The 26,177-nt window shown below is 42.4% G+C and overlaps 1 protein-coding gene across 1 annotated transcript in view; it reads right to left on the bottom strand.

Moving 5' to 3' along the window:
* Window positions 1–26,177, bottom strand: part of MRPS11 (mitochondrial ribosomal protein S11) — a 217,618-nt gene that overhangs the window by 172,949 nt on the left and 18,492 nt on the right. The window contains exon 2 of the mRNA XM_069624290.1: window positions 16,214–16,333. Coding sequence (XP_069480391.1) covers window positions 16,214–16,333 — 120 coding nt within the window. The remainder of the gene's footprint in view (window positions 1–16,213; window positions 16,334–26,177) is intronic.

Below are 26,177 nucleotides of genomic sequence, written 5' to 3'. Positions count from 1 at the left end.
TATCCTCTTTGTCTACTTTCTCATGTAACATGTTTATGTTACCTTCACTACAAGTAATGGCTGGTGGCAGTGGTTTATTTTTCCTACCATTCTGCGTTTTTACCGCAGGCTGCATTTGCAGCTGCAGTATTGCACCCATGGGTGCCTAGTTTTTCAAAATGACCCCAGTCTTCTTTTTTCACCAGTTCTTGCTGGTGAGGTTTTTCTTGGGTTTTACTCTGCGCACCAAACCAGGTTTAGTTCCTTTGTTCGTTTTGTCTTTGGCAGGATTCACGGGTGAAGCCTGCCTCTGGCTCCAGCGTGTACGGCAGGGCAGGAAGCAAGGGAGGTTCCCTAAACTCCCTGTGCTTAGTCTCCTTGGTGACAGGAATGCACCAAAGGTGATTGGCTGGCTGTCCTTTGTGGGATATATTGACCCACTCAATATTTCACTACATCACCAAGCTGCATTTGCGCAAGAAACAGCGACCTGGCTGCGCTGGCTCCTGTGACCTCAAAACTGCTTTTTGGCAGCAACAAAAAGATGGCGGGCCTGTCCTGCCAAGCACAATTCAGGCAGTATGGAACAAGGGGACACTGATGGAGCGTGCCAGTGTGTTCTGAAACAAATGGAATGAAGTGAAAAGACTGCACTGCTTTGCAGAAAACCCAAAATTCACCTTCAAAATGAAACATTTTCACCCTTTAAAAATGCTGCTTTCACGCTAATTCCATCTGTTCATTCTGAAACCACTGTGGTTAAAAAGGCCCTGTCATGCCCAGGATATTTCACTGTGCTTCACCAAAACCAGGCATAATTCCTGAGTGACAGGCCCAGTCAAACCAATTCTGAGAGAAATCAATAAGCAACTTCACTTTCACACGCAGGGGAACACGTGTTTATTTCTTTCCAAACATATCCAGGCTCAGCAGTTCAAAGAGACTTCAACTCTCTGAGCCAGGTCAGTGTCAATGCATCTATGCTTCAGATAAAACTCCTGCATTCAAGGAAATGACTATAGCTGCAAAGACAGTGTCGGGATCTGAGGGAGCTGGCAAAATCTAAATGAAAAGGAAACACCAGTTTTCACCATGCATGTAAAATGGGCTTGTGCAAGCTAAAGAAAAGGAAATGCCCGTTTAAAAAGCAAACTGTGGAATGAAAGCCCGACTTATTTAGCAATGTGAAGAGGTTTTGTTGCTGGGGAAAGTACACCCATGAGCTATTTTTATTCCTTAGGTTTGTTTAATTTAGGACCCAAAAATCAGGAAATGAAAATGTTGTACCAATTAGGCTAATTCTGCAAGCTAAAAAGAAACAAGTTATTCCAGATGGCAGGCTGAAACTTCCCCCAAGGGGAAGGGGACTTCATAAAAAACACTCAGAGAATAACAACCCAAGGATAATTACAGGGTGGGGAAGAATCTTGTCTCTGCTGAGCACACCGACAATGAGATTTCTGGGACAAGGAGATGTGAACAGAATGTTGCATGTGATCGTGATTTCTGCAAGGAGCTCCAAGGAAGATCTCCATGGCGACCCTGCTGTTCAGGAGGTTTGCTTGCCAGCTAAGACCATGGCCCTCATTACGACCCAGGCGGTAAGTTACTGCCTGGGTCGTACCCTTACCACCATGGCGTACGTTACGGTGCCGTAATTATCGCCAAGGTCCCTTTGCGGCATGGATTTTAACGGCTGCAAAAAAGCAGCCGTTAAAAGCCATCCCGCAAAGGGAACCTTGTAATCAGGCATTAAGGGTCGGCGCCGTTTACGGCGCCGTAAACCCCTTAACGCCTGAGTCAGAATGAGGGTGCATATATGGCTTACAAAGGATTGTCATTTGGTGCTAAGGACTATGTTTGAATACAAATGTAAAGACTTATCTCTGCAGCAGGACTTTGGAAAAATGTAAATATTTCACTGTTTACAAGTCATTTTATGGCCTTTCTTTTAAGACGTCATAGGTTTCATTGCTGCATAGGTAACAGAAGTAACAACATATTGCAGATTACCAGAAAAGTATACATGTCCCAAATGTGAATTTGTATACTTGCATACCTTATGATCAACCGCACATATGTATAAAGTTATGGAATATTAGGCTGAACTTTTCATGCTTAAAATAATCAAAAAGCAGTAACCATCCAAAATAATGTCTCACAGATTTCCGGATTGGACGGCTGTCCTTTACATAAAATATGTGACTTGATTATGCAATTTATTAAGGTGCCACCTTTGTACAAAAGTGTAAATACTGATTTTTGCAAATTTTTGGCAAAAAGGTCTGTGGGAAGTCTTTTTTCATCATAAAGTACAACCTCATAAACTGGGTACAACCAAGAGGAGGCAACCAACATTGATTGTCCAATCCAGTTGTTTAAAGACGTGCTTAGCTAAGCCGGCCGAGCAATATAGTCAATGATGTCACTATGCTCTATATAAAGTGTCCCTGACAGAACTCCAGACGCTCTCTTCCTGATTTCCTGCGCAGCGTCCTGTTCCTGTTTCCTTCATCTTGCACTGATCCAGATTCCAGATCCAACTTCCAGGCCAAGCATTGCTGACCCTTACAGCAAGGCCTCAATTCTAAAATCCCAATACCTAAAGGGAGAAGCAGTGGTATTTTTGTGGGAAGCCTCCTGATACCAGCCTGTCTTGCAGTCCACCGATTGCTGTCCAATATCTGCATCCAGAGGTACCTGTGCCATTCTGTGACCAGAACTATCATTTGGTAGCCAGTCCCTGCCCAGCTGATCCTGTCCCGCCGATGTGTCAGTTTGTCCTTTGTTAGACTAGATCTATGTGGTGACCAGAATGCTGACGGTCCAAAAATACTAAACTAAAGTGGACTGTGAGTATCAATAGAAACCCATATAAATCCATAGTATACCTTGCCTTGCTTTGTCCTTTGTTCCCCTATCCAAGCCGTCCTTTTCTGACCCCGATATCCTGTTAAAATTGTCGGCATTATTTGTGAAGCCCTGCCTTGGATTCCTAGTGTTAGCGCCGATTTTCTCTTCATTTTTGTTTTGCATAGAACAACGGGGTACACTACGTGAATGGTTACAACTGCAGTGTAACTGTAGAGATTCGCGGGTGGCATTCCTCTTTTTGTTAGCCATTAAATCTAGTTTAAGTAAAATTTGCAATCCATTTTAAAGCCGCTTTTCTGTTTTTCACTGCCCGATTTTTCAGAAAACGCACCTCATTCAAGCTTGCCTGTGTCATTCAGTTTAACAGCTAGAGGCCTAATTCCACTTCTATAATATCCCTGTGATATATATCCATCTCCCTACCAAACAACCGCACTTCAGCTCAGAGTATTTCACCCGTTTTAATTAAAAATCGTTTGGGTAATTTCAGGTGGGAATTGCAAAGTTTGCAAAGTTTCCAACATGTCATTTTGCTTCAATCTGTGTTAACCCTGTCACTCATTTTCAAACTGTATGCTTTTTGATAATCCATTCTTTGTGACTGTTTGTACCTTTACATTTTGCTTTAGTGAAGAATTGTATCTGCTTCAAGGTTTTTACAGACATTCATTATTTTATTCATCCATTTCCGAGTGTCATTTTTAACATTGCAAGGATTTCAAATCTGTTTTTCAATCTTATTTGGGGAGGGAAAGTCGGATTTGAATTCTGTTTTCAGTTTCTTATTCCCGATTACCTGCGGTTTCTTCATATCCATTCAGAATTGATTATTTGTGGGTTGAGGGAAATTGCAGGGGGAAATCCGAACTGGAGTGCTATCTTTCCTAAAATCAGAAAGAGCTTTTATTCCCTGGTGTTTTGTATATGTTTCCCATGAGAATTAAATGATGTTCATTGCTCACATTCTAATTGTAATTATCGCCCCATTGGTGATTGCTCCACCATATTATGAAAGTGTATGATTTCTTCTGACTTTTAAAATAAATAAATAAATATTGTATTTTACCAACCAGCCTGGTTCATGGTCTATTGTGACCCGGGGTATTTGAAAAGGGGGTGTGATACGAGTGGTGTGCCATCTCAATATTGAATCAATATAAAAAGATAAGCATTTCAGTTGTGCACTGCAAATACTAGGCTGAGACCAAGGTGTGTGTCACCTGATTGAAATCCTCAACACCTTGGAGGACAGCCACTCTGTTGTGTGATTGACAGCTAGGCGGTGAATGAATGGGAGAAACCTGCATTAAAGGCAAGGTCTTTTGCAAGGAAGGCAGAGTCGACCACTGGACGAAGCAACCGAAGAAGAATCTGGAAGAGAAGCTTGCTGCACCCTCCTGGACCGCTGGTTTGCCCGGTGAAGCCCTGCTGCAGTGCTGAAGCTCCAATTTTGCATCGACTAGAGAAGCCTAGAATAGACTACTTCTTCTCTTGGGATGGTGGGACCAACTGACCCCAAGACGAACTTGACTGGAATCCCTCTACCTGCTGGCTGTACTTCCCTGCTGCTGCTGGAACCGAGTGCCAGGGGTCAAAAACACCAAAAACCAGCATGTCGTCTTTAAGCCGGACCCTCCCGAAGCAGGGTGACCCAAGCCTGAGCCACCTCAACAGAATGCTGGACCCCAGAAGCAAGGAGAGCCCCCATAAGGTGTCCAAGAACCACAGTGGTGCTATTTGCGAGTGCCGCTGATCTGGAGTAAGCCCATTGCTGCCGCCGACCTTCAAATTGCAGTGCAGGAGTACCTATTGGCAAGAGAACAAGGTTGGTGTAGTCTCCCACAGGGTTACTACATACAATCTTGCCTACTAACTGTGATCACTTGTGTTTTTACTTTTGCCACCACGAGTTCTTTACACAGGCCATAAATTAGGCATATGCCAATCTGAGGGTTTCATGTCCCAGCACCACATTCTTCCTTTGCTAAAATCAGGTGCTTTTAAGGAAGGTGTTCCTCCTTCATGCAAGAATTCTTTCCCATTTTTGCATGTACCTCAGAATCTGCCCAACAAAGTAGCCCACAAGAGGGTGAGATTGAGAATAGCCCATGAGGGGCTGACATTAAGAAGGGTGCGAGACAGAAGAAGCCCAGCAAGGGCTGACATTGGGAATCCCGCACAAGGGGCAGACATTGAGAATATCCTGCAAGCCAGGAATCCTAAGGCCCAAGAGGCCTGCAAGCCGATGAGGTGCTAACATGGAAAGACAAAAAACAGTGGACTGGAGAACAGGGAGCTCAATCTGGGCTAAGAAAGATAAGAAAATGGATCAATTTGGACCAGAGTGAACCATAGACTAACTGTGGCTTACGTTATGTTATAATAATTTGTAAAATGTGACCAAGGCCCGAAGGCATTCTGGCGCTAAGCAGGGGGCCCCCCGATCACAGGGAGGGCCGACAACCGGCAAACAGGCTAAGAGGAGAAAGAAAGAAAGAAAAGCCCCATAAGTTACTGATTGAACAAGAAGGTTTTAAGGGCTAAATGGAAGTGGAGATGGTCCTCAATTTTCCGCAAGGCCGTGGGGTGGGCATTACATGACAGTGGGGCCGCCACTGAAAAAGCTCTCCCCACCCAACTGTAGATTCACAAAAGCGTAGAACCTAGAGCAAGGCTTGGCCAGTGGAGCGAAGATTGCTAGAAAGACAATAATGCTTGATCTTCTGGCGACTGGCCTACGTAAAGCGCTTTGGACAAAAGCGCTATATAAAACACAATACAAATACAAAGTACAAAACCAGCTTCCAGGCCATGAAAAGCCAGATGAATCAGGAAAATCAATATAATCCAGGCAGCAATCGGGAACCAGTGTAGCTTCTGGAGCATCTTTGCGGTTTTAGCATATATGTCTATAACATATTTCTGTATTTTGACTTGTAATATATGTATAGTTCACTAGATGGTGCTATTACTTTAGAAATAAGTAGTCTCAGTACATTTAAAGTTTATTTGTTTTCCTATGCAAATGCACGTTACGTTTGCCTATGTATACGTAAGTGCCATTTTTAAAGCTCATTCAGTAAACGGTTTTGCAGCGGTCATGTCTCTGTTATTTTGGTCGTGGATTTTTTCGATTTTTCGTGTTTTTTTTTCCCCGGAGGAAGCCTTTTTTTCATTGGATTAACTGGTTTTGAAGGATTTGTATTCCCTCTTCGTTGGATCATGGAGCAGCGTTGTTTTTTTTCGTATGGTCTTTTCCTGGAGTTGCACTTTTTTTCCTTTGCTTGATTTGGATCTTGCCTGTTTTTTTTATGGAGCAGTTTGGTGTTTTTTTCCTATGGGCTTTACCTGGATTTGCACTTTTTTTTCCTTCCTGGATGCGGATATTTTTTGTTTTTTTCCCAGCACATTTACATGGATTGATGTTACAGACATGGACTGATGAGTTTCTCATCTTGGATTGTGTATTCTTTCTTCTTCTGTGGATTTGGATTTTTCTTGGAGGTTTTCTTGTTTTTTTCAAATCGATTCCTGTTCCAGATTAGGTATTATGGACCCGCAGGATGCGGCTTTTGGATTTTCTTTGTCCATGCCACACTGGATTGGAGATGTTCCTGAATCGTACGTTTGTTTAACATTTTAAGTTAAATGCCACCGAATCTAAAGAGTTTTCCATATTTTGTGCGTCAAAATTTTGTATTAGTTGTACCAGTTTACTCTCGTAGTCCCTGTATTTTTTTCTTTTTGGCGTTTGGTTAGCCAATGAAAGTGTTTGTGCTATTTTAAATTGCTGATGTTGTTCTTCACTTTGTAAGTCCTTTAAAAAATGCCCAAATGTAGGGTTGTGGATGTTGAAGTTTTTATTCAATCTGTTATGACATCCTTCTAGGGTGTTATTTGTTCGAGGTGTATGTTCCAATGTAGCTTGGTAACAATTCCACAATGGTACTGGGTATTTTGGCCTGTGTCTTGGGAGGGGGGGTGGGGGTTGGCAACGGGGTGTCGGGTGAGGGGAGGAGTTGACGGGGGGAACCCCCCCCCTTATAGTAAATGACACTTTATTTCCAGTTGTTGATATTTGTAATCCAACATTTTTTTCGATATTTATATTTTCGAAAAATTGACTTAATTGTATGTATATGTTTTCGATATTTTCATTTTCGACATTTTTTTTGGATGTTTTTGTAGTTCGACTTTTTTCTCTCGATATTATCACTATAAACCGTTAGTCGTATTTGTCAAACAGCCAGGTTTTTAGCAGCTTTCTGAAGATGAGGTAGGATGCCTGCTCTCCGATGTGGAGAGGTAGGGCATTCCATAAGGTAGGGGCAATGACCTTGAAGCAAGTGTCCCCAGCTCTTTTTCTCGAGACTCTGGGGATGGCTAGTGACAAGGTGGATGAGGAACGCAGGCAAGGGAGTTTGGTTCTTATGGAGATGCACTGGGTGAGGGAGGAGGGTGCAGTGTTCTGGATGTATCTGTGTGTGAGGGAGAGAGAATCTTTAAATCAATGCCTGCTTTTATTGGCAACCAGTGGGTGTCACACCCACTGGTTGCCAATAAAAGCAGGCATTGATTTCAATGGCATGAGATATGTGGTCAGATCGCTTGAGACCCCAAACAGCTCGGAGGGCACTGTTTTGGATCTGCTGAAGTTTAGCCAGATTCTTTGAGAAGGTGTCTGCAAGGATAGCATTGCAGTAGTCTAATTTACTGCCTATGATGGCTCTGGCGAGGGTGAGGCAGTGGATAGGAATTTTCTGCTGAGGTTGACGAGTCTAGTGATGTAGGCGGCTGAGGAGGAGAGGGCCTTGACATGTTTATGCATTGATAATTCTGCATCTAAGTGAACACCCAGTGTGACACTGGTGGGATTTCCGTCAATGGAGAATGAAGCATAGACAGGGTCTAACCATTTTAAGACGTACAGGGAGCCTACAATGAGCTCAGTTTTGTCATCATTCAGGCAGAGATGGTATTCTGCCATCCAGGCCTGAATGATGCTGTAGACTTGGTTGATGTTTGCACAATCAGTGACATGCTTGCCAGTTAGTGTTAGCAGAATTTGGGTGTCGTCTCTGAAGTTTGTATAGAGGATCCCAAGGTTATCGAGGTAGTCGAACAGGGGTTTAGTGTACATGTTGTACAAAATGGGTGAAATGCAGGAACCGTGAGGGACACCATAGGGTACAGGTAAGGGGTTGTGAAGACCCTTGAGGATCCCTCAGTGAGAAAAGCTTTGATCCAGCTGGAGAAGTTAAATTTGGTGGCGAGGTGTTGGCAGAGAACGTTGTCGTCGACAAGATCGAAGGCTGTAGAGAGGAGGCGGATGATGGCTAATTTGCCAGCATCGCGCATACCATCGAGGTGGATTTTGAGGTCGAGGAGGGCAGCCTCTGTGCTATGCATGGGTCTGAAGCCTGGTTGTCGGGTGCCTAACAGGTTGTTGGATTCTAGGTAGGCTTCGAGTTGGACGTATGCAGTGCAGTCTAGGATTTTGAGAAGGTAAGGAACGTAGTAATGGGGCAGTAGTTGGTGGGAAGGGCAGGATTGAGGGTGGGTTTTTTTATTAAGGGGGGTAATCCATGCTTCCTTGATAGAAGCTGGGGCAGAGCTGGTGTGGAAGGAGGCATTGATGAAATTAGAGATGATGGATGCCAGTTTGAGTGTTTAAGGTGTTGGATGATGTGGAGGACATCTGAAGGGGAGTCAGGGCAGAACTGGAATCCAGGAAGGGTGGGGGGTGAAGGTTCTTGAGGGATGGGGAGGGCGGTTGACACAAACAAGACCTTGCGAAGAGACCTAGGTTCCCAATTTACCTAATCAAGATCCATCAGCCATCACAAACTCTCCACAGAAAAGTAACCACTTCCCCATCAGTAATGAGGAGAGGCAGAAATTATATGAAAAGGACAACTTCCTCATGGTCTCAACAATGGCCACAATACTTGCTCCCTTTATGAAGTTGCACGAGGGAGTGAACGACACACTAAAAGATCATTCTACTCTCATTGCGATGATCCACTAGAAAGCAACCTACATAGAGGGCTTTATTACTGCCCTACAAAACAACATGAACAATGTGGTACAAAGGATCACTGATATTTTACAATCTATATTAGATCTGATTATAAAAGAAGGCAGAGAAAGATGGAAAGTGTGGAGAAAGGAGTCGCTGGGCGGCTCGGTTGACAATGCACCTTTGAATTCAGACGAAATGCTTCGAGCCTTGTACGAAAGATCACTAAGACACCAGGAAATAAGTGAAGAACGCACATTGGGTACGTCAGCTAAACCATTAGAGAGTCAAAGTACTACTAACCCCGAATTTGCTCAAAGAGCCACGGACATACTCGACCGGGATATACCATCAATATCAAACTCAACCTGTGGGCAGAGGCCAATTGACATTGAAATGGCTAGTGGAAGATCAACCTAATTACCTAATCCTGTTGAGGTTGGGACTAACTCCACCACGGACAAACACTACGAGAGCAATCCCGTACAATAAAAAGAGACAATCAGCGGAGATTGGGCAGGCTTCGATGAAAAAAAGAGCACCACTACCAAAAAAGCCGCTAAAGTGCTACTGCCATCAGACAACAGAACCGTGATTCCAACAGATGACAAAGCCCCCAGAATATGCAAAATTTTCACAAAGGTAAAGGTAGCTCAAGAACAATATATAAGGGATGGCTGAATGGAAACTAAGACCATCCCAATCAATCAATCATGACGAAAAAAAATCTAAAAACCAGGCTCCGCAAAAAACATGCAAACCCAGCAAATGCAGAGCCTTCATTAAAAACCTGACAATTCCAAAAGAACTGACCAACATAAAATCAACCGAACAAAGAAAAATCGCCCTTGATACGAATTGACTGAACATCTCCAGCTCAGAACTAGACGATTCATTATCAAAGGACACTACGGATATTGATTTAATGGAAATATCAGTATATCCAATCACAGATGAAGGAGACACCGCAGGATGTGGTTCAGAAGGCCCTGAGATGGTAGAAAATGATAAGGAGCTACAGGACGAAGAAGATCAAGAGGAAAAAATACCGGAGGTATTGGAAAAAAAATCAAACAACAAATTAGTCCACCCTAAATACAAGAAAAAAACTAATCAAGCTTCCAACAAACAACCAAGAAACATGCAAAAAAAATCCAAACATCTTAAACGAAGGCAACGGCAAAGAGACTAAGCCAAAAAAAGCGATGCAAAAAGTAACTGCAAACCGGGACCAAGAACAGGTAACTGATAAGAATAAAGTGGGGCTCAAAGAGAAGGAGACTCTACACACAAATTCCCCAGTGAATGAACACCACGTTGATACCGACAATCAGAACAATGAATCAGAGGGGTCCTCTGACACCATAACGCCATCATTGGCAAGATCCAACCGTTCAAAAAACATTTTGGAAAAAAATATTAATCTACTTTCCTTGGAAAGGATCTTGCACTTACCCGATGGCCTTATATTAAATCGTGCTATCGTGCTGACACTACTCCACCAAATTCCAGCGCTATCATTGATCGGCTCCAACGATATCACAATAGTTGAATTCGCAGACAAAATATATATGGATCGGGTGAGAATCCATATGGACTCACAACTAGTCCATGGTCTTTTGTTGGGGGAAGCAAATTCTCTGAAACCAATGGGTTTTAACTTGACAGAAAAAAATTAACAAACTAATAACGACAATTGAAAGTGACAAAAATCACAATTTCAAGAAGCCTACGAGATACATAAACAAGCCATGTACCAATCCCAGAGGATGCAATCCTCTGACGGAGAACAGGCAAGATGGGAATGGTTGGCTAACTTGGCAGCAGACAAAATGAACCAGAAATAATGCTTAAAGGACTCGGAAAGTACGCAATGGATCCTTATAACGTGGACACCAGAGGCTTTAACCACTTGTTATTAAACAAAAAACAGGGAATTGACAACCCGCAGTCCTCCATTCACAAGAAACATGGCTGAGAGTCACACCAATGATGGAAGGCTTTAACATCTTTGTAAACCAGGCTACAAAGGGTACAACGGGGAGACCGATGGCTGGGCTGCTGATTGCAATTAAGCATGACCTAAAATGGACGGTGCTGAATGCCATAAATCCTTCACAATACATTCAGATGTTGGTGGTGCAACTACCCAACTTGGAAGCTGCAGACAACCCCCAAATATGTATCCTAATAAACAAATACTGGACGCCAGGTAAGAAGACTCAACAGCATACCCTCAACTATCTTGAACCTGATTGACGATTAAAAAAACAAGTGGAATGATCCCTTTATAATAATCGTAGGAGACCTCAATTGCACTCGTTTAGACAAGAACCACAAAACAATTGACAACTTGTCAACAATCACGACAGCCAAACAGATATGAGGCTTAGCTTGGTCTGTCGCTATTCAATCACGAGACTGCACAATTCTAAATGGGGTAATCCAGGGTGACATTCCACCAAAGCCAACATGGCAAAGTAATAAAGCAAAGGCGATATTGGACTATGTCATTGTTTCATCAAAAATGTCTAGTTTTATCAACAGACTCGAACTAAGGGATACAGAATCGAGTGACCACAATCCAATTAAATTGACATGTATCAATCTGAAAGGAAGAATCAACCATCAATTCTATGGCTACGATTTAGCCATTAACCCAGGGCGCAATAGGCGAAAAATTCAACCAGGAATGATTCCTATTTTGACTGGAAATCTGACGACAATAATCACTACCTTGAATCTTCAAACGCCTTTGCCGACCATAAACTATGTACCTTTGTTGAAAATATTCCACTGTGTTAGCATTCCTGGTGCCTCAAAACCACTTATGACTTATCGACACGTATATGACAAGGAAATTGTCACAAAGAAAAGAATGTTGAGGAGAAAGATCAGATCGCTGACCAAGAACAAACTAATGAACACTGCAACAGAGATCCATAAAATTAAGCAAACATACCGCAATTGGCTTAAGATTCACAAGAAAACTTTCTTGAATCACGACTCACAACAGATGCTATCAACAATCTGCAAAAGGAACTCGACGGAAACCTGGGCCTTCCTAAACGAAAAGGATACTCCTCAAGAAGCCCTTACACTTAATTCCATCCTGGAATCAAAATGGTGCACATACTACAAAGACCTACAAGACACGTGTTATACTGAAGCCAGTAGTCGCAGTGTCAGAATTCAAGACCAGGACCTCTTAGACATCGATATAGTCGTACTAGGATTGATAATCAAAAAACTCAATTCCAGGGCTCCTGGCCCGGACGGCCTGACTAACAAAATACTAATAACCAATCTAGAAGCGTGGGCATCATTTCTACACCATTTTTTCACATACATACTAACATCCGGTAAGGTTCCGTTAACTTGGAAGCAAAGTGTGATTGTACCAATCTTTAAGAAAGGCCTCAGGTCCAATCAAGAGAACAAGAGACCAATTGCCCTATTAGACGTGGCAGGGAAAATCTTCGCCTCCATCCTTTTAAAGGGATTAGTGGAATGGGCAGAAACAACAGACCACAGGGACTTATGGCAATCTGGTTTTGTAAAAGGGAGGGCAACCTCCCTGAACATCTTCCTACTTAATTTACTAAAATCCAAAACAATAAAGAATAAGGGAACAAAGGACTATGTAGCCTTCATAGACTTATCAAAGACGTTCGACACAGTCAAGAGACCAGTCCTCTGGGAAAAACTGAAGCAGTTGGACTGCCCAGATAACTTGTTGTATAACATTAGAGACCTACACAAGAACACCTCGATCAAAATATGCCTAAACAAGAAGGTTTTGCTGTCCAAAAGAATATCTACCAATATAGGACTAAAACAAGGATGTCCTTTGGCACCAGAATTGTACAACATGTTTACTTCGGACATTGAAGACACATTTCAGCAAACAAGAATATTCCCTCCAAAAATAGCAAGATCCCCGTTAGGAAGATTGATCTAAGCAGACGACCTAGTTCTGATAGATCAAACGGCGATAGGCTTACAACATCAACTAATTGCACAACAGAACTATGTCGACACGAACAATATGACCATCAACCCGGACAAATCCTAGGTATTAACATTTGGCAACTCAAGAAGGGGAAACAAGAACAAATGTAAAGGTTGGATTCTAAACAAAAAGAAAATCACAGAAACATCTGCGCTGACTTATTAAGGGGTATGTGTTAACAATGACAATAACGAAGCACAAAGGATTTCCATCTTAAGAAACCAGGTAAAAAATCTTGCAGGTCAAGAGAAAATATTGACAAAACGATTCTGCAGATTCTCGTTGAAACCATTGGTAGCTTTTTATAGAGTGAAAGCAGTCCCCATCCTGACCTACGTGGCAGAAACCTCACTCCTTTTACCTACCAAAGTATGGCCATTATTAGAGGGCATATTCTGGAGGACAACGCTCCACCTACCAAAATCATACCCGATCTCGATAATTCGTAGATAATTGGCATTAACTTCGCTGCTAATAATCGCGGAGTGGAAAACGATCGCCTTCTTCAGAAAATGCCGAGAAACACAATCTACTGGAGGGTTCAAGATCCTCAAAAAAGCCACGGAAGATCCAAACGAACCAATAATCATTGAATAGGCGTCGATCTGCAGAGAACCACTCGAAAATCTAAACGAATCAGAAGAATCGTTAATTACAAACACAGATCGAGTGAAAAAAAAAACTTTTGAACATGACTGGATCCGTACTCAAGATGCTTTACATAAATACCGTCGTAACGAAGACTGGGCTGAGCTGCAAAAACTAAATAGACTACCAAGATTCCTCTCCATTTTCCCAAAACTGGTTCCTCAGAACTGCCTTTTTGAGATTTCGTCTTAACCTTTGGCTAAGTAAAGACAAACACTACAGAGCGAGGCCTAAAGATGAACCAACACACTGTAGGGTCTGCCGAGACCTAAGGTCCATGAAACCTTAAAACATTTACTACTTCAATGTTCTATGCTCAGAAACGAAAGAGATAGATATCTAGGAGAACTCTGGGCAAACAACCAGATTTGAGAAATGGACATATGGTGGAGGAATCTCTTGGGAGGTGAACAACTATCCGAAAATCTAGCAGTAGCAACATTTTTAGTGATGATATTTGAAATTATAGACAAGAAAAGTGAGCTGTAAATACAGACTGGTTACTGAAAGGACATAGTCCCCAGTGGGAAGTGCTAAAATATGATCTGATTCTAATCTCTTGTTTATTGCACTTTTCACTTGTCCTCCTCTTCTTTTTTTTCTGTTTCTGACATGCTGTTAATTTGACGTTTTTTTTCTTCTTTTTTTTTCTTCTTTTTGTACTATTTAAAATGTAACAGCCAAAGGTTTTCATTTGTGTCTAATGAAAAAATAATAATAACCTTGAATTCTGATACTTGTCTTCTAGTCAGGATGGTGAAAATAAAACTGCTACCATACTCTTTTCATTAAACATATTCCTTTTACGATTGATATATTTATCAGGTAGGTTTATTTTGTGTATTTTAAATTGAGTTTGATAAAAAGATCATTCTTGAAAGTCAAAAATTAACATTTTTTCTAACAAAAGAACATATGGGAATATATGTGGTTTAGTGCCTACACTGAGCGCTGGGCTCAAATTACGTTTTCAGCACTTAAAATGTTCGATCCTGGCCATTTTCTCTTGCTGTAACCTATTTTGTGGTATTGTTCTACTTATAACAACAATATTGACCATTCATATATTGCAAATCAGAGAGTTATTTGTTTCCTGGCATAAGCATGGAAACTGTTTGCAATGTACATTTGAAGAATGCCCACAAGTGTCACGTCTGGTGATGCAATTTTCTTTGCTGCCAGTTCTGGTGAAGTCAATATATTGACAAATTATTGGACCTGGAACTTGTTTTAGCACAATAGCAAGAGCTACCATTATGTCACGTTTGGACTATGGTAATGCCCTCCTAGTAGGAGCTAGTAAGCAAAGTATCCAAAAATTCCAGCTGGTCCAAAACAATGCGATCAGAATGGTCAAAAAGAAAGCAAGAAGTGAACACATCAGTGAAGCTAGGCGGGACCTCCATTGGCTGAGAATAGAGGAACACATACAATTTAAGTCTATGTGCCTTACTCACAAGTGTTTATATGGCAAGGCACCAGCCTATTTGAAGTCCAAATTCAGATTTTACCATCCTTCCAGGGCATTAAGATCAGAAGCTAATGGGCTCATAACGCCTCTGAAACACAAGAAGGAACTTGGTATGGGCAGAGCCTTCCCTAACCGAGCGGCCTCTAACTGGAACAAATTGCCGAAGTACCTTAGATTGGAGTCCAATCATTTGGTCTTCCGCAAAAAACTAAAAACAGAGCTTTTCAAGTAACACATGTTTAGGACCCAATGAATCAGCCAACCTGTAGTTTTATGCATTTGTCCTGTTGCTTCTTCAGGCTCCACCTTGAGCTATGTACAAGTCTACATGTAAGCGCCCCAATGCCTGTGGGCGGTCGGCGCTATATAAATAAATCAATAAAAAATACAAGGTACTATACATTCTAGCACTGCACATGGTCACACGCATAGCTTGGCCTGTCTGAAAAAGACAGCCTTTACTGACTGGTTAAATCAAATAATAAAAAAGACTTTATTCTATAGCATTTGCCAGACGCATACTTGAGCTTTATAGCACTGGATACAAGAGGTCTGCTATAGCCGACTACAACAGGACTCTCTCCCTTTGCCTGCATATTACACGTAGAGCTCTGTAGAAGTTACATAAACCCATCAAGCTACCTTGCAGCATGACCAGACTTAGAAGCAGCTTTGTATTAAAAAGAAGCTAAGATTGAAGAACTGTAGCATCTTCAATATATAATTATTTCCCTCTTTAGATAGATCAATGCATACATGTTAACTTGACATATTTCATGCTGGAGATGCTTGTCGATTCAAGGTTGTGATGTTTCATTCTGGGACTTGTAGTCTGCGATTTTCCATTATAAATCCAAGCATGCAAGAAAAAACAAACAGGACTGATCAAGCACTAACACATGCTCCATTTAGTTTGTGTGACAATTTTATCTTTCAGTCTCTTCTTAACTTAACCCTACTTTGTAAATGTGATATGTTTGTTTTAATGATTTTTTACATGTGTTGTTTTTCAACTGCGAAAAATTTTTATGAAGGTAATTCAGAATAAACAATAAAAAAAAACATTTATAAGCATGCTGTACTCTCCCAGGACATGGAAATAATAGTTACTGCAGAAACCCTTCGATAAGAATCTACCGATCTGGCATGATAAGCGATAGTCCCTTACTATACGGTCACCCTGAAGTAGAAATGTTATTGGCACCCTTACCGGAAATCTCTGGAGCTTTGTTTTTCCGTCACCTCAGCAATCCTGCTCGCATTCTCTGTTGATTCCTGCCGACTTTGGAGACCACTGTGGACACTTCGGCGTAAGGCAACATTCAAAGACCTGTTACAATAGGGATACCATAAACAGAAGGCAATTGGATCACATCAGACATTCTACAATAAGAATGGGTTCATGCGCCCAGTAGAACTGTAGGCCCTAGAAAGGTCACAAGGTCTATAGTCTGCAACAGAATTCACTCAAAATGTCTCAAACATATCCATGATGGCTAATGAAAAGAGCGCTGGATTTTATTGTCTGGCGAATCAACATGCTCAGACCACATTCATATATAGCTCATCTAAGTGAGAGGGTCAAAAACCTACCCCTGTCTACAGGGGATGGGGACCCCTCTCAGCCTGGGGTGGGAGGCCCACCATGGGGAATCCGAGAGCCAGTCCAGCCCCAGCGGCAGTCTGTGGGAGGTCCCCTGCAAGTGTTCCTTCTTTATGTGCATGTTTGAAATAGGTACCACTGTCAATCACCTCATGCATGCACTGCCCATTGCTGGCAAGATTCTTTCTGTTTGTCACATAGGACTTCAAGAACCAGAAGCCTTAGTGGTGGAACAGCTAGCGAGCAACCAGACCAAGAGAGAAAGAGAGAGAGAGAGCAAACAAAGAGCACATGGAACAAAGCAAACTGCACAGCAGCATGCCCAAACCAAGCAACTATGCGACCCGCACCAGCACAACTCCAGCACTAGCAAGTGCACACAGCGCTACAGAAATGTTCACACGCTCATCCACAGAGACAGTGTACTGACCTGTGAGGGGGCCGCCAAGTGGTTCCCTCCTTAAATCGCCATCTCAAACCGCCCAGAAAACCCTCACATGAACTGGAACATTGAATGTAATGGGCCACTATCGCCTGAAAGCAGCGGACCCCCAAAAGAGAAAGGTGCAGGGCTTAAGATCCATTTTGTATTTTTTCTTGCCTGTAAATCCTTCCCCCGGGAAAAAGACAGACAGTTGTTAGCCCTGGGAACCAGCAGATAGGAGAGTACCAATGGAGGGTGAAGGAGGAGAATACAAAGGGTGACAGGAAGCAAGAAGATGTGGGTTATTCGGGTGAGGTCAAGAAATGAGACCAGGCATAGGAAGGATGTTGTACAGGAGCGTAGAGGAGAATTGCTAAAGGAGTGTGCAACGTGAAGTATTGGTTGGTGGGAGAACTTGGTACTTGAGTTTGAGCGTGTACGCAAGGCGAGTATGACTAATAGAGAGAGGGAGAGAGTAGGGAATGAATGAGATGAGAAGTTTGAGAAACCAGAAGGTGTCTCACCCAGTAGCCCCCAGGGATCTGTTATCCTGGTGGCCTGGACAGGCCCATCACTATTGGATCCAGTTCCTGGGGGTTGACCAGTACGGGAGAATCACCTAGATGAGGGGTTTTCGGGGAGTGGGACACCGGATGGTGAGACTCGGTATCCCTTCCTTCTAACACCTTTACCTACATCCTACCAAGTAGGCTATTTAGGAACTCCAACGCCCCCCAGTCTTCTTTACAACACAACACTTTCTCACAGACAGCCCTCTAGGAGAGAAACCGAACTAACATCTGAGTCGTATACCTGACATGTCCCAATACAACGGTCAGGCAAAACTGCAGATGAGTGATGGAACTTTAAAACGAAGATCCAATACCTTTGACAGAGTGGTCCGGCACCACATGGGTGCTCAATCGAAGGTCTCTGTAAGGCATCCAGCTGAAAAGTGAAAGGGGTTTAGTCTTTAATGTTAATACAGTAAAGATTTGTGGCAAAGTTGACAAAGTTGGTCCGAGCCTGGCAGAGGGAGAACAATAGAAGGTTTAGTGTTGAAGGGGGTCTGAGCCCGGCAAAGGGGGACCTGGGGTGAACAGAAGATCACCTGAGAATTTGTACAGGTTTAATCTTAAAGAGAAAGGAACTTTGTTGTTTGTCGTATTACATCAGGCCCTCTGGAAAAGACACTTTGAATGGCAAAGACTTTGGCACAGAAGGCCATGATGTTGACGTTTTGAACTGCACCCTCGTGCTAGAGAAGCCAGAGGCTATGCTATGGTCGAGAGTGGTGCCTTGTCCTGTGCTGAAAACGTAGCGACGGGAGGCCAACGGTTTGAATATTCTTTTGCTTTATTCAAACGGCATCCTCTGTTGAAACGCTTTTGTCAGCTGCAGCACTGGGAGCCTGTTAGCTCTTGCTGCTGTGTATCCCGGTTCCTGGAGGAGGCGGTCCTGAGGCTGTCACGTGACCAATCACGTGGTTTTGGACATCTACTTAACGGCAAGCAAGCCACCCTTGTGGTGTTAAGCCCGTCGGTGTAAAGGGTGTTTGCTGTTGTGCTGTTGTTTGGCACTGGAGGAGCGCAATAGAAAGGTAACTGATTGCCAGTGAATCAGCCATGCTGTCTCCAAGTAATATTATGAACACCATTCTGGTTCCCACCTTAAAAGAAATGCAAGTCGAAGGTGTGAAACAGGGTTTGGGCATTACTCACATTTAGAGCTTATTGAAGGAGGGTGCCAGGGGAACTGCTGCTAGACAGGAACTCTTAAAAGATCTCCCGAGGAAAGTCTCTAACCTTCAAACCTGCAGTCAGTCCATCTTGGAAGAGGCCCCTAAGGACAGCACAATCTTTGATGATACCCCATTATCAGACTCAATCTTAGAAGAATTCAGGAGATTGGAAAATATGCATATTGATGCGTTAGAAGAGATCTCTGATAGTTCTCTAGAAGAGAATGTTAAGGCTTCAAAAAGCCTGTCACATAACAAAAATAACTGGGCCCCAGAGGCTTCTCAAAACTTCAAAGGGAGAAAGAGGCAAAGAAGGAAAAGAGGGCGTAGAGCAAAATCCACAACCTCATTCCCGCTGTCGAAAAGAGCCCATACATTAAAAAAAAATAAAAAAAAAAATAATCAAGAATCCAGCTGTGAAAAATACCGGCACAAACTCCTTTCTAAAAAAACTGGCTCTGCCAATTGACGGGAAACCGTCAGAAACCATCACATCCATCATATTGGCTCCTGATTTGTTACAGAGCTCCAGCCCAAACCAAAACAACCCTATCAAACTAGTTATCGGAAAGAAATGAAAAAAAAGGGTCCCTCGCATCAAAATAGTGATCTCCAGTGTCAAAAGGTAAAAACCTCAAGTGTTGGTCTGCAAACAGACCCTATAATATCGCCAAAAAAGGTCCTGAAGACACAATGTTCAAAAACCAACGGTTGGAAACATGAAGATGGCCCCGATATTTTTAAAAAATAAGGCACAAAAGATCCATCAAGAAAACCCCATTCACGACTCTACTAATATGACTTCAAAAACTGCTGTGAAACTGGCCCCAATATTTCTGAAACCTGTGCCAAATCCAGTTTTACCAACAGCCCAGACTGTCCCTCATTATCCATCTTGTATTGAAGAGGAAGAGGTTTCAAGATCCTCACCAAATGAGACTGGTTGCTGGAACGGCACGGGGAAATACAGAAATCTCGTTTCTCCCACCCATGGGAATGACAACCGTTCGCATACTACACCTGTAAAGATAAATGATGAACAGGATGTGGGTGACTTTAAAATACCAAAAGTGTGGATGAGACTGGTCAAACAAAATAAGAACAAATCACTTTGCAGATCTGCGTTATTGTCTGAGATAAAAGAAAATCAAAACCTATTTCTCTTTTCATCGGAAGTCATTGAGTATGTAAAATTTCCACTAAGGGAGGACAAGTTCTATGTGGAAATCGGACTGAATTCAAGCAGAGCCCAACAAGCCCTTTTTAATAATAAAAGTGATCTAGCTAGAGATGGTTTGATGGTCTACAAGACCAGTGAGGAGGGCTTATCTGAGATTGAACCCAGCTTAACATACGGGGTGGAGGAAGGCCCAAAGAATGAAGGTCCAGCTGGGAACACAAGAGAGTCAGGCAGGACAAAGGTAGTAGGAGTAAGCCTAAACGAGAACCTGATAGCTAAACTCCCAGAGATAATCTCTCAAATAATCCTTAATTTGGGGGCTGAGGAAAACTGCCATTAGGCAAAGCGGTCTAAGGTTAGTTTCCTGGAATACAAGAGGCCCATGTTTCCTGAAAAGTAAGAAAGTGAAAGAGGAACTCATAGGTCTAAATGATATTTTTCTATTCCAGGAAACGTGGCTCGTCAACCCTATTGAGATCGAGGGTTTCACAATTCTAATCTTACGAGGCTCGAAAAATCGAAAGGGAGACCAGCAGGGGGGATGATAATCGCACTCAGAAATTCCAGCAAAAAAAAAAAAAAATGTACACCTATATGTAACAATGAAGGGGGGATTCAAGCATGTAAAGTAAAATTGGAAACGGCTGCCCCCCACTTCATCATAGCAATCATCAACATCTATTGGAATCCCGCCAACTCAAAACTGCAGCATTTCTTAGAATCTCTGGACTCTGTACTCACAACAGTGAAGGCCGATCACGAGGGAGCTCACATTTTATTAGCAGGGGATCTAAATGCAGATTACACTCACCCCAGGAGTAGCTCGCTAGTGAAACCAAAGATGAGCAATCTACGAAAAGGAAAACTGTGGAGAGACTTTTTGACATCTTGGGACCTTGAAATGATCCACGTAAAATTCAAGGGGGGTGATAAAATGGGTGTAACCTGGCATCAAGGGTCCCTCGAGTCTACTCTAGATTACATCTTCGTTTCTCCCGGCCTCTCAGTCCTCTGCCCAAATTTTGCCCTAAACTGGAAAGGGGGGAGGGGGGGGCGATCACGCAAGTTTAGAACTTCTATTTCCTGACATTCAGAAGCCTTGGCACCCAAACAAAATGCGGGAAATCGAAGGCCGCAAAGGAAAACAGAGTAGCAAAATACAAACGGTGGGAAAGCATTGAACAAACTCCTCGAAGAAGTTCCTCCCTCACTATGGCAAAACGAATTCCACCCTGAGAAATTTGGGAATTTCGTTTGGTCTATCCGCCCACCAAGCGAACTAAAGGTTGCAGACAAGCAAGAACATCTCCACCTTTTTTGATGAAGAAACGCAAAAGAAAAAAAAGAAGCCTGCGACAAACACTGCAGCGTTTAAGAAATGGGCAGGGAGACCCAAATATACGTAAAGAAGATCGAAGACTAGCCAAGCAGACTTACAGAAATTGGTCAAAAAACCACAAACATCAGAAAATACAAGAAGACGGAGAGAGAATGCTCTATCTACTCAATGCAAATAATTGCAGAAATTTCTGGGCGGCATTCAATCAACTACAGAGTGGTCAGAATAGTTCTCTCTGCAATTTGGTCCCAGAGCAAGAGTGGGTGACATATCTGTCAAACAGCTTTAACAAAAAGGGTTCCACGGACTTTAGTTTGCCATCAGACTCTTACTGGTCTCTCACATTCAAGGAACAAGATATTGTGGAGCTTATACTATCATCATCCATATCGAAAGCGGCAGGTCCCAATGGACTCACCTATCAGGTCCTTAAAGATAATCCAAAAATGTGGGCCAACCTGCTAAATGGTCTCTTTAAGGAAATCTTGCAAAACAGGATTTTTCCACCATCATGGAAGAACGCATTGGTTATTCCATTCTTCAAGGGGGGCGATCGGTTAAGCCCGGCAAACTATCGTCCAATCGCCCTCCTTGAGAGCGACAGCAACATTTTTATGCGGTTGCTGCTAAAAGACCTTACACTTTGGGTGGACTCCAAGCAGATTCTCTCTAAACATCAAACAGGTTTCAGAAAAGGGCTTTCTACCAGCCTAAACAGGCACATTCTGAACCTGCTTAGTGAAAACACAAGTGAGAAAGAGGGTGTTCCACTTTATGCTGCTTGGGTCGACCTGTCCAAAGCATTTGATCTAGTAGGTAGATCCCCTCTGTGGAGGAAACTACACAGTTGGGGGGATTCCAGCTTCTCTACTAGCAATGCTTATGTAACTACATAGGAACATCACTATAAGAGTGAGACTTGATGATCTGGGCCACCTGTCAGATAAAATACAGGTATTTAAAAGGGGTGAGGCAAGGCTGTCTCGGAGCCCCCTTGTTCTTCAATTTGTACCTGTCAGATCTTGGAGATTTTTTGGCCCCTTTTTCAAAGGCTAGCCTGAGGTTAAATGGGAGGAGAATCCATTGGTTGGCATAAGCAGACGACTTGGTCCTGCTGGACAACTCGGTGATTGGTCTGCAGCGGCTTTTGTCCAAATTAGGGGAATATGCTATACAAAATGGGCTAATAATCCCTTGAAATCCAAGATCCTTATCTTCAAACATCCCCAAAAAAAGCTGGGCTCCAGAAAATGGGCGTTGGACGGCAAAGCAGTTCCTCGGGTTGAAGAACTTACCTATATTGGTTATGAAATTTTAGCTCCCCCTTCTCAGAACAAAAGCATCTACGGTTATTCTGGACAAAGCCACAAAGATCATCTCTCAAATGAAGAAGTTGAATGGTAAATTTTGCAAATTCTCATTTCTTCCCCTTGTCAAATACTACCTGGCCACGGCAGTCCCGGTACTTCTGTACGGACTGGAAGCTAAGGCTCTGCTTTGGCATTACAACTGGAAGTCAAGGGGCTTCTGTGGAAAAAAAAAATCACAATCTCCCAATGTGTACTCCATTAGTGAGTCTCAGATTCGAGCTAGGTTTGACCTCATTGGGTTGCCGAGCCGATTGGAAACTCCTCTCTCTTTATCGTGAAATAATAACAGCTGGCCAGTCTACTTTCTACTTTGAAGTAAATGAACATCTCAAAAAATCAAAAATCAAAGCAACTCAATGGTCTGAAAAAGAAAGTGGGTTTTCATTCTGATCAGGCTCGAAACATCACCAGAAATCCTTATTTGCAACCCAAAGAAAGTAAAAAAGCTTCTGGAAATAAAAGATTGGATCAACACCATCGACGGAGTAAGGAAGCTTAACCCCCCAAACCTTTTTTTGATAGTGGATAGAAAAATGGGGTCTCTTCCTCGCTACCTCCAAAAATTTCCAGATAGAGCTATAAGAAATAATTTCCTGAGATTAAGTCTTAACATAGCCCATTCGGGAGAGGTACTTGCCAGAAGACACCAGGGCGACAAAGCCATCAAACTCTGCAAATTTTGCGATCCTCCGAGCCTCCAATCCCTCAAACATCTATTAATGGCGTGTGAGGGCACATGGGAAACAAGAGCTTCGTTTCTCGGAAGATTTGTGGTTAAAGAGGAGAGCTTAATGTGTGACCTGTTCTGGGACAGACTAATTGTAGGCCAAGAAATCATGCTCATGGCTACAATAGTAAAAGTTCTCTACACTTTTAAGTTCAAAAGTCATGAGCTAGTCATTCAAGCTAAAGGTTGGCCTCGCCCAGTCTCAGCTTGGTCGCCCCTGGTTATCCTCTGTGATCTTTGGATCTTATTCTTCGGGCTTCTGTTTTCGGTTCTTTGTTTTCTGTTCTACTTTAAGGAGTTTCTTCTTACTTCTTGTTTTTTTGTAAAGGTTTTTCATGTAAAACCAAAACAAATAAATAATAAAAAAATAAAAAAGGTTTGAATATTCCGATATCATTTCTTGAACCCTTTTCTTTTGCATTAACATTGTTTCCCACACTATTTGTATTTAGAAGTAAGGATTGGCAATCATTTTATTACTATGCGCCCTTTTATTTTGACAAGATACCACTGGGACTGTGTTATTATATGATGGTCGTAGCTTGCTCCCATCTCTAGATTTGGATAGGCGTTTTTTTCAAACCCAATTGAAGTTCAATAAACACCCTTGAACCGTGAACACTTGTGTCTATTTTACTGTTTGATACCATGCCTTTCTTACAGAAAGTGCCTGAGGAAGTGAAAGGAGAGTAAACGTGAGAACAGGTGTGGGTGGAGAGTAGAAGAATGTGAAATAAAGTGTAGGTATAGATTAGAAGTGGTGAGAGGAGAAAGCAGTAATAGTGTTGAGCGGGAAGAGTAGTAGTGCGCGAGTGGAGCGGAGTAGTAGATCTCAAATAAATAAATACAAATTAAATTAAGAAGAAGGGTCTCCTGCTGATGTAAACCTGAGGCAGGACATTGACAACCATTATCAACTCCCGTCCTGAACTATTCTGGAAAGCAGCGATGCAGTTGGCTCAATTCAACCTCCAGACTGGGCACCTGGGACTGGATTGGACTGCAAAAATAAAAAATAGAAGAACATCAGAAGGATAGAAGAGGAAGCGTGATGGAGAGAGACGAGAGACCAATGCCAGGAAGATCGGGTTTCTTTTCTATAGACAAGCTGCTTGTGTTCATGTGCCTTATTAAGGGTGACTTCCCTAGCATTTAAATTTAGGAGAACACCTTTCAGTTTGATTTATTATTTTAAATAAAACGGAATATTCATAGCAAAAACAGTCTGTCTCTTGTCCCTGATTTTGGGGTGCGATTGTAGTGGTGGAGGAGCGGGGATAGATCACAAGACGTTTCTCCATCAAGAAAATCTTCAAAGCCAAGATTTATTTTCCTTAGATTAAAGTCATTACAGAACCTAGCTGGGAAGAAATGAAGTACTGTGCATGAAAGGGAACATAAGGATTAGGATCTCTGTAGAGTGATTAAGTCAGACACCACAACCTGAAGGTATCCAGACACAACAAGGCCTGCCTTTCTGGACATGAATATTGCGGCTCAACCTCACATACTCTCTAAGAGGCAAGGACTAGCAGAACTTCTTTACCATTGTGCACTATACGGATTACTTAACAATCAACATGATCATGGTTTTAATCCTTCGGCTAAAGTAATGCACAGCTGCTGCCCGAGTCACAAACATTTCCAATCCCTCATATAGATTATAGCATTGCTTACATCATACAAACATAGTCCCTTACTTGAGTAACCCCGTTAAAGCACAGCGCCAGATTACTGTACAAATGCAGAGCGCAAATGCATTTCTTATACCATTTAAGCAATAGTGCAAAAACAATTTGCAACAAAACATGTGGTGCTTATTTTCAATCAATCAATTTTATTTTGGATCAACTCTATCCCAAAAATGTAGGTCATACACATAAATTCAATAATACAATGCACATAAACGGTCATATAAAGAAACAACGAGCCAACAGCTAGTGGCAAGTTCCGATTCCGCACGCGCAGATCATACACAGTATATAAATCGTTTATCAACTCTACTGCGAATTTTCATCTTAACCCGCCAGGTCTCTCATGAAACCAAGATTCAACACTTACATTTTTATAGAATTCAGCCATGCAATACAGGCACAGAGATCGCTAGTAATCAGGTTGTTAGCAATACTTTGTGTTAGCTCAGCTCTAGGGTTCAACCATACAGAATAGCAAAGCAGCAATGGTTTTAGCCTTACATAATCCATTAAAGACGAACCCCCCACTACCTCCACTTGGCAAAGACAGGCGTAGATGTAGGCGGCCTAAATGATCTGTTCTATGTCATATTCCTGGATTTTAAACACCGAAGACAAAAAAAAGACAGTTTGTGTGTCGGCTTTCAAAAGCCAAAATATGACATTCCAGCCACCTCCACCATCTCCCCCACCGAAACCAGCCTTCCCAGCACAACACACACAAACCTCAACATACATACACACAGTCGCACCCTTCACTTATACTAGCTGTACCAGATAACTACTCTATCATTAGAGTGGACAGACCGGACTCCAGAGGAGGGGGTATCGCCATCATCTTTAAAAAGGTCTTAGACTTGAGAACAGTCATGACCCCATCATTCTCCTCATGCAAAGTTCTCTCAGCCAAACTGCAGACTTTGCATAAAAGTACCACTAGAATTCACTTAATCTATCGACTCCCAGGGCCTATAGGTTCATACAAAGAAGACTTGATGACCCTACTATCCGACAACATTAAAACTGCCTCTCAATCTCTAATACTAGGGGATTTCAACGTAGGTTTTTTTTTTTAAAACTTTGTTTATTCAGCTTG

Source organism: Ambystoma mexicanum, chromosome 11 (assembly GCF_040938575.1).
Source record: "Ambystoma mexicanum isolate Mex_15411 chromosome 11, UKY_AmexF1_1, whole genome shotgun sequence".
Taxonomy (NCBI): Eukaryota; Metazoa; Chordata; class Amphibia; order Caudata; family Ambystomatidae; genus Ambystoma; species Ambystoma mexicanum.
Note: the sequence above shows the minus strand (reverse complement) of the source record. Positions and strands in the feature narration are given on the sequence as shown.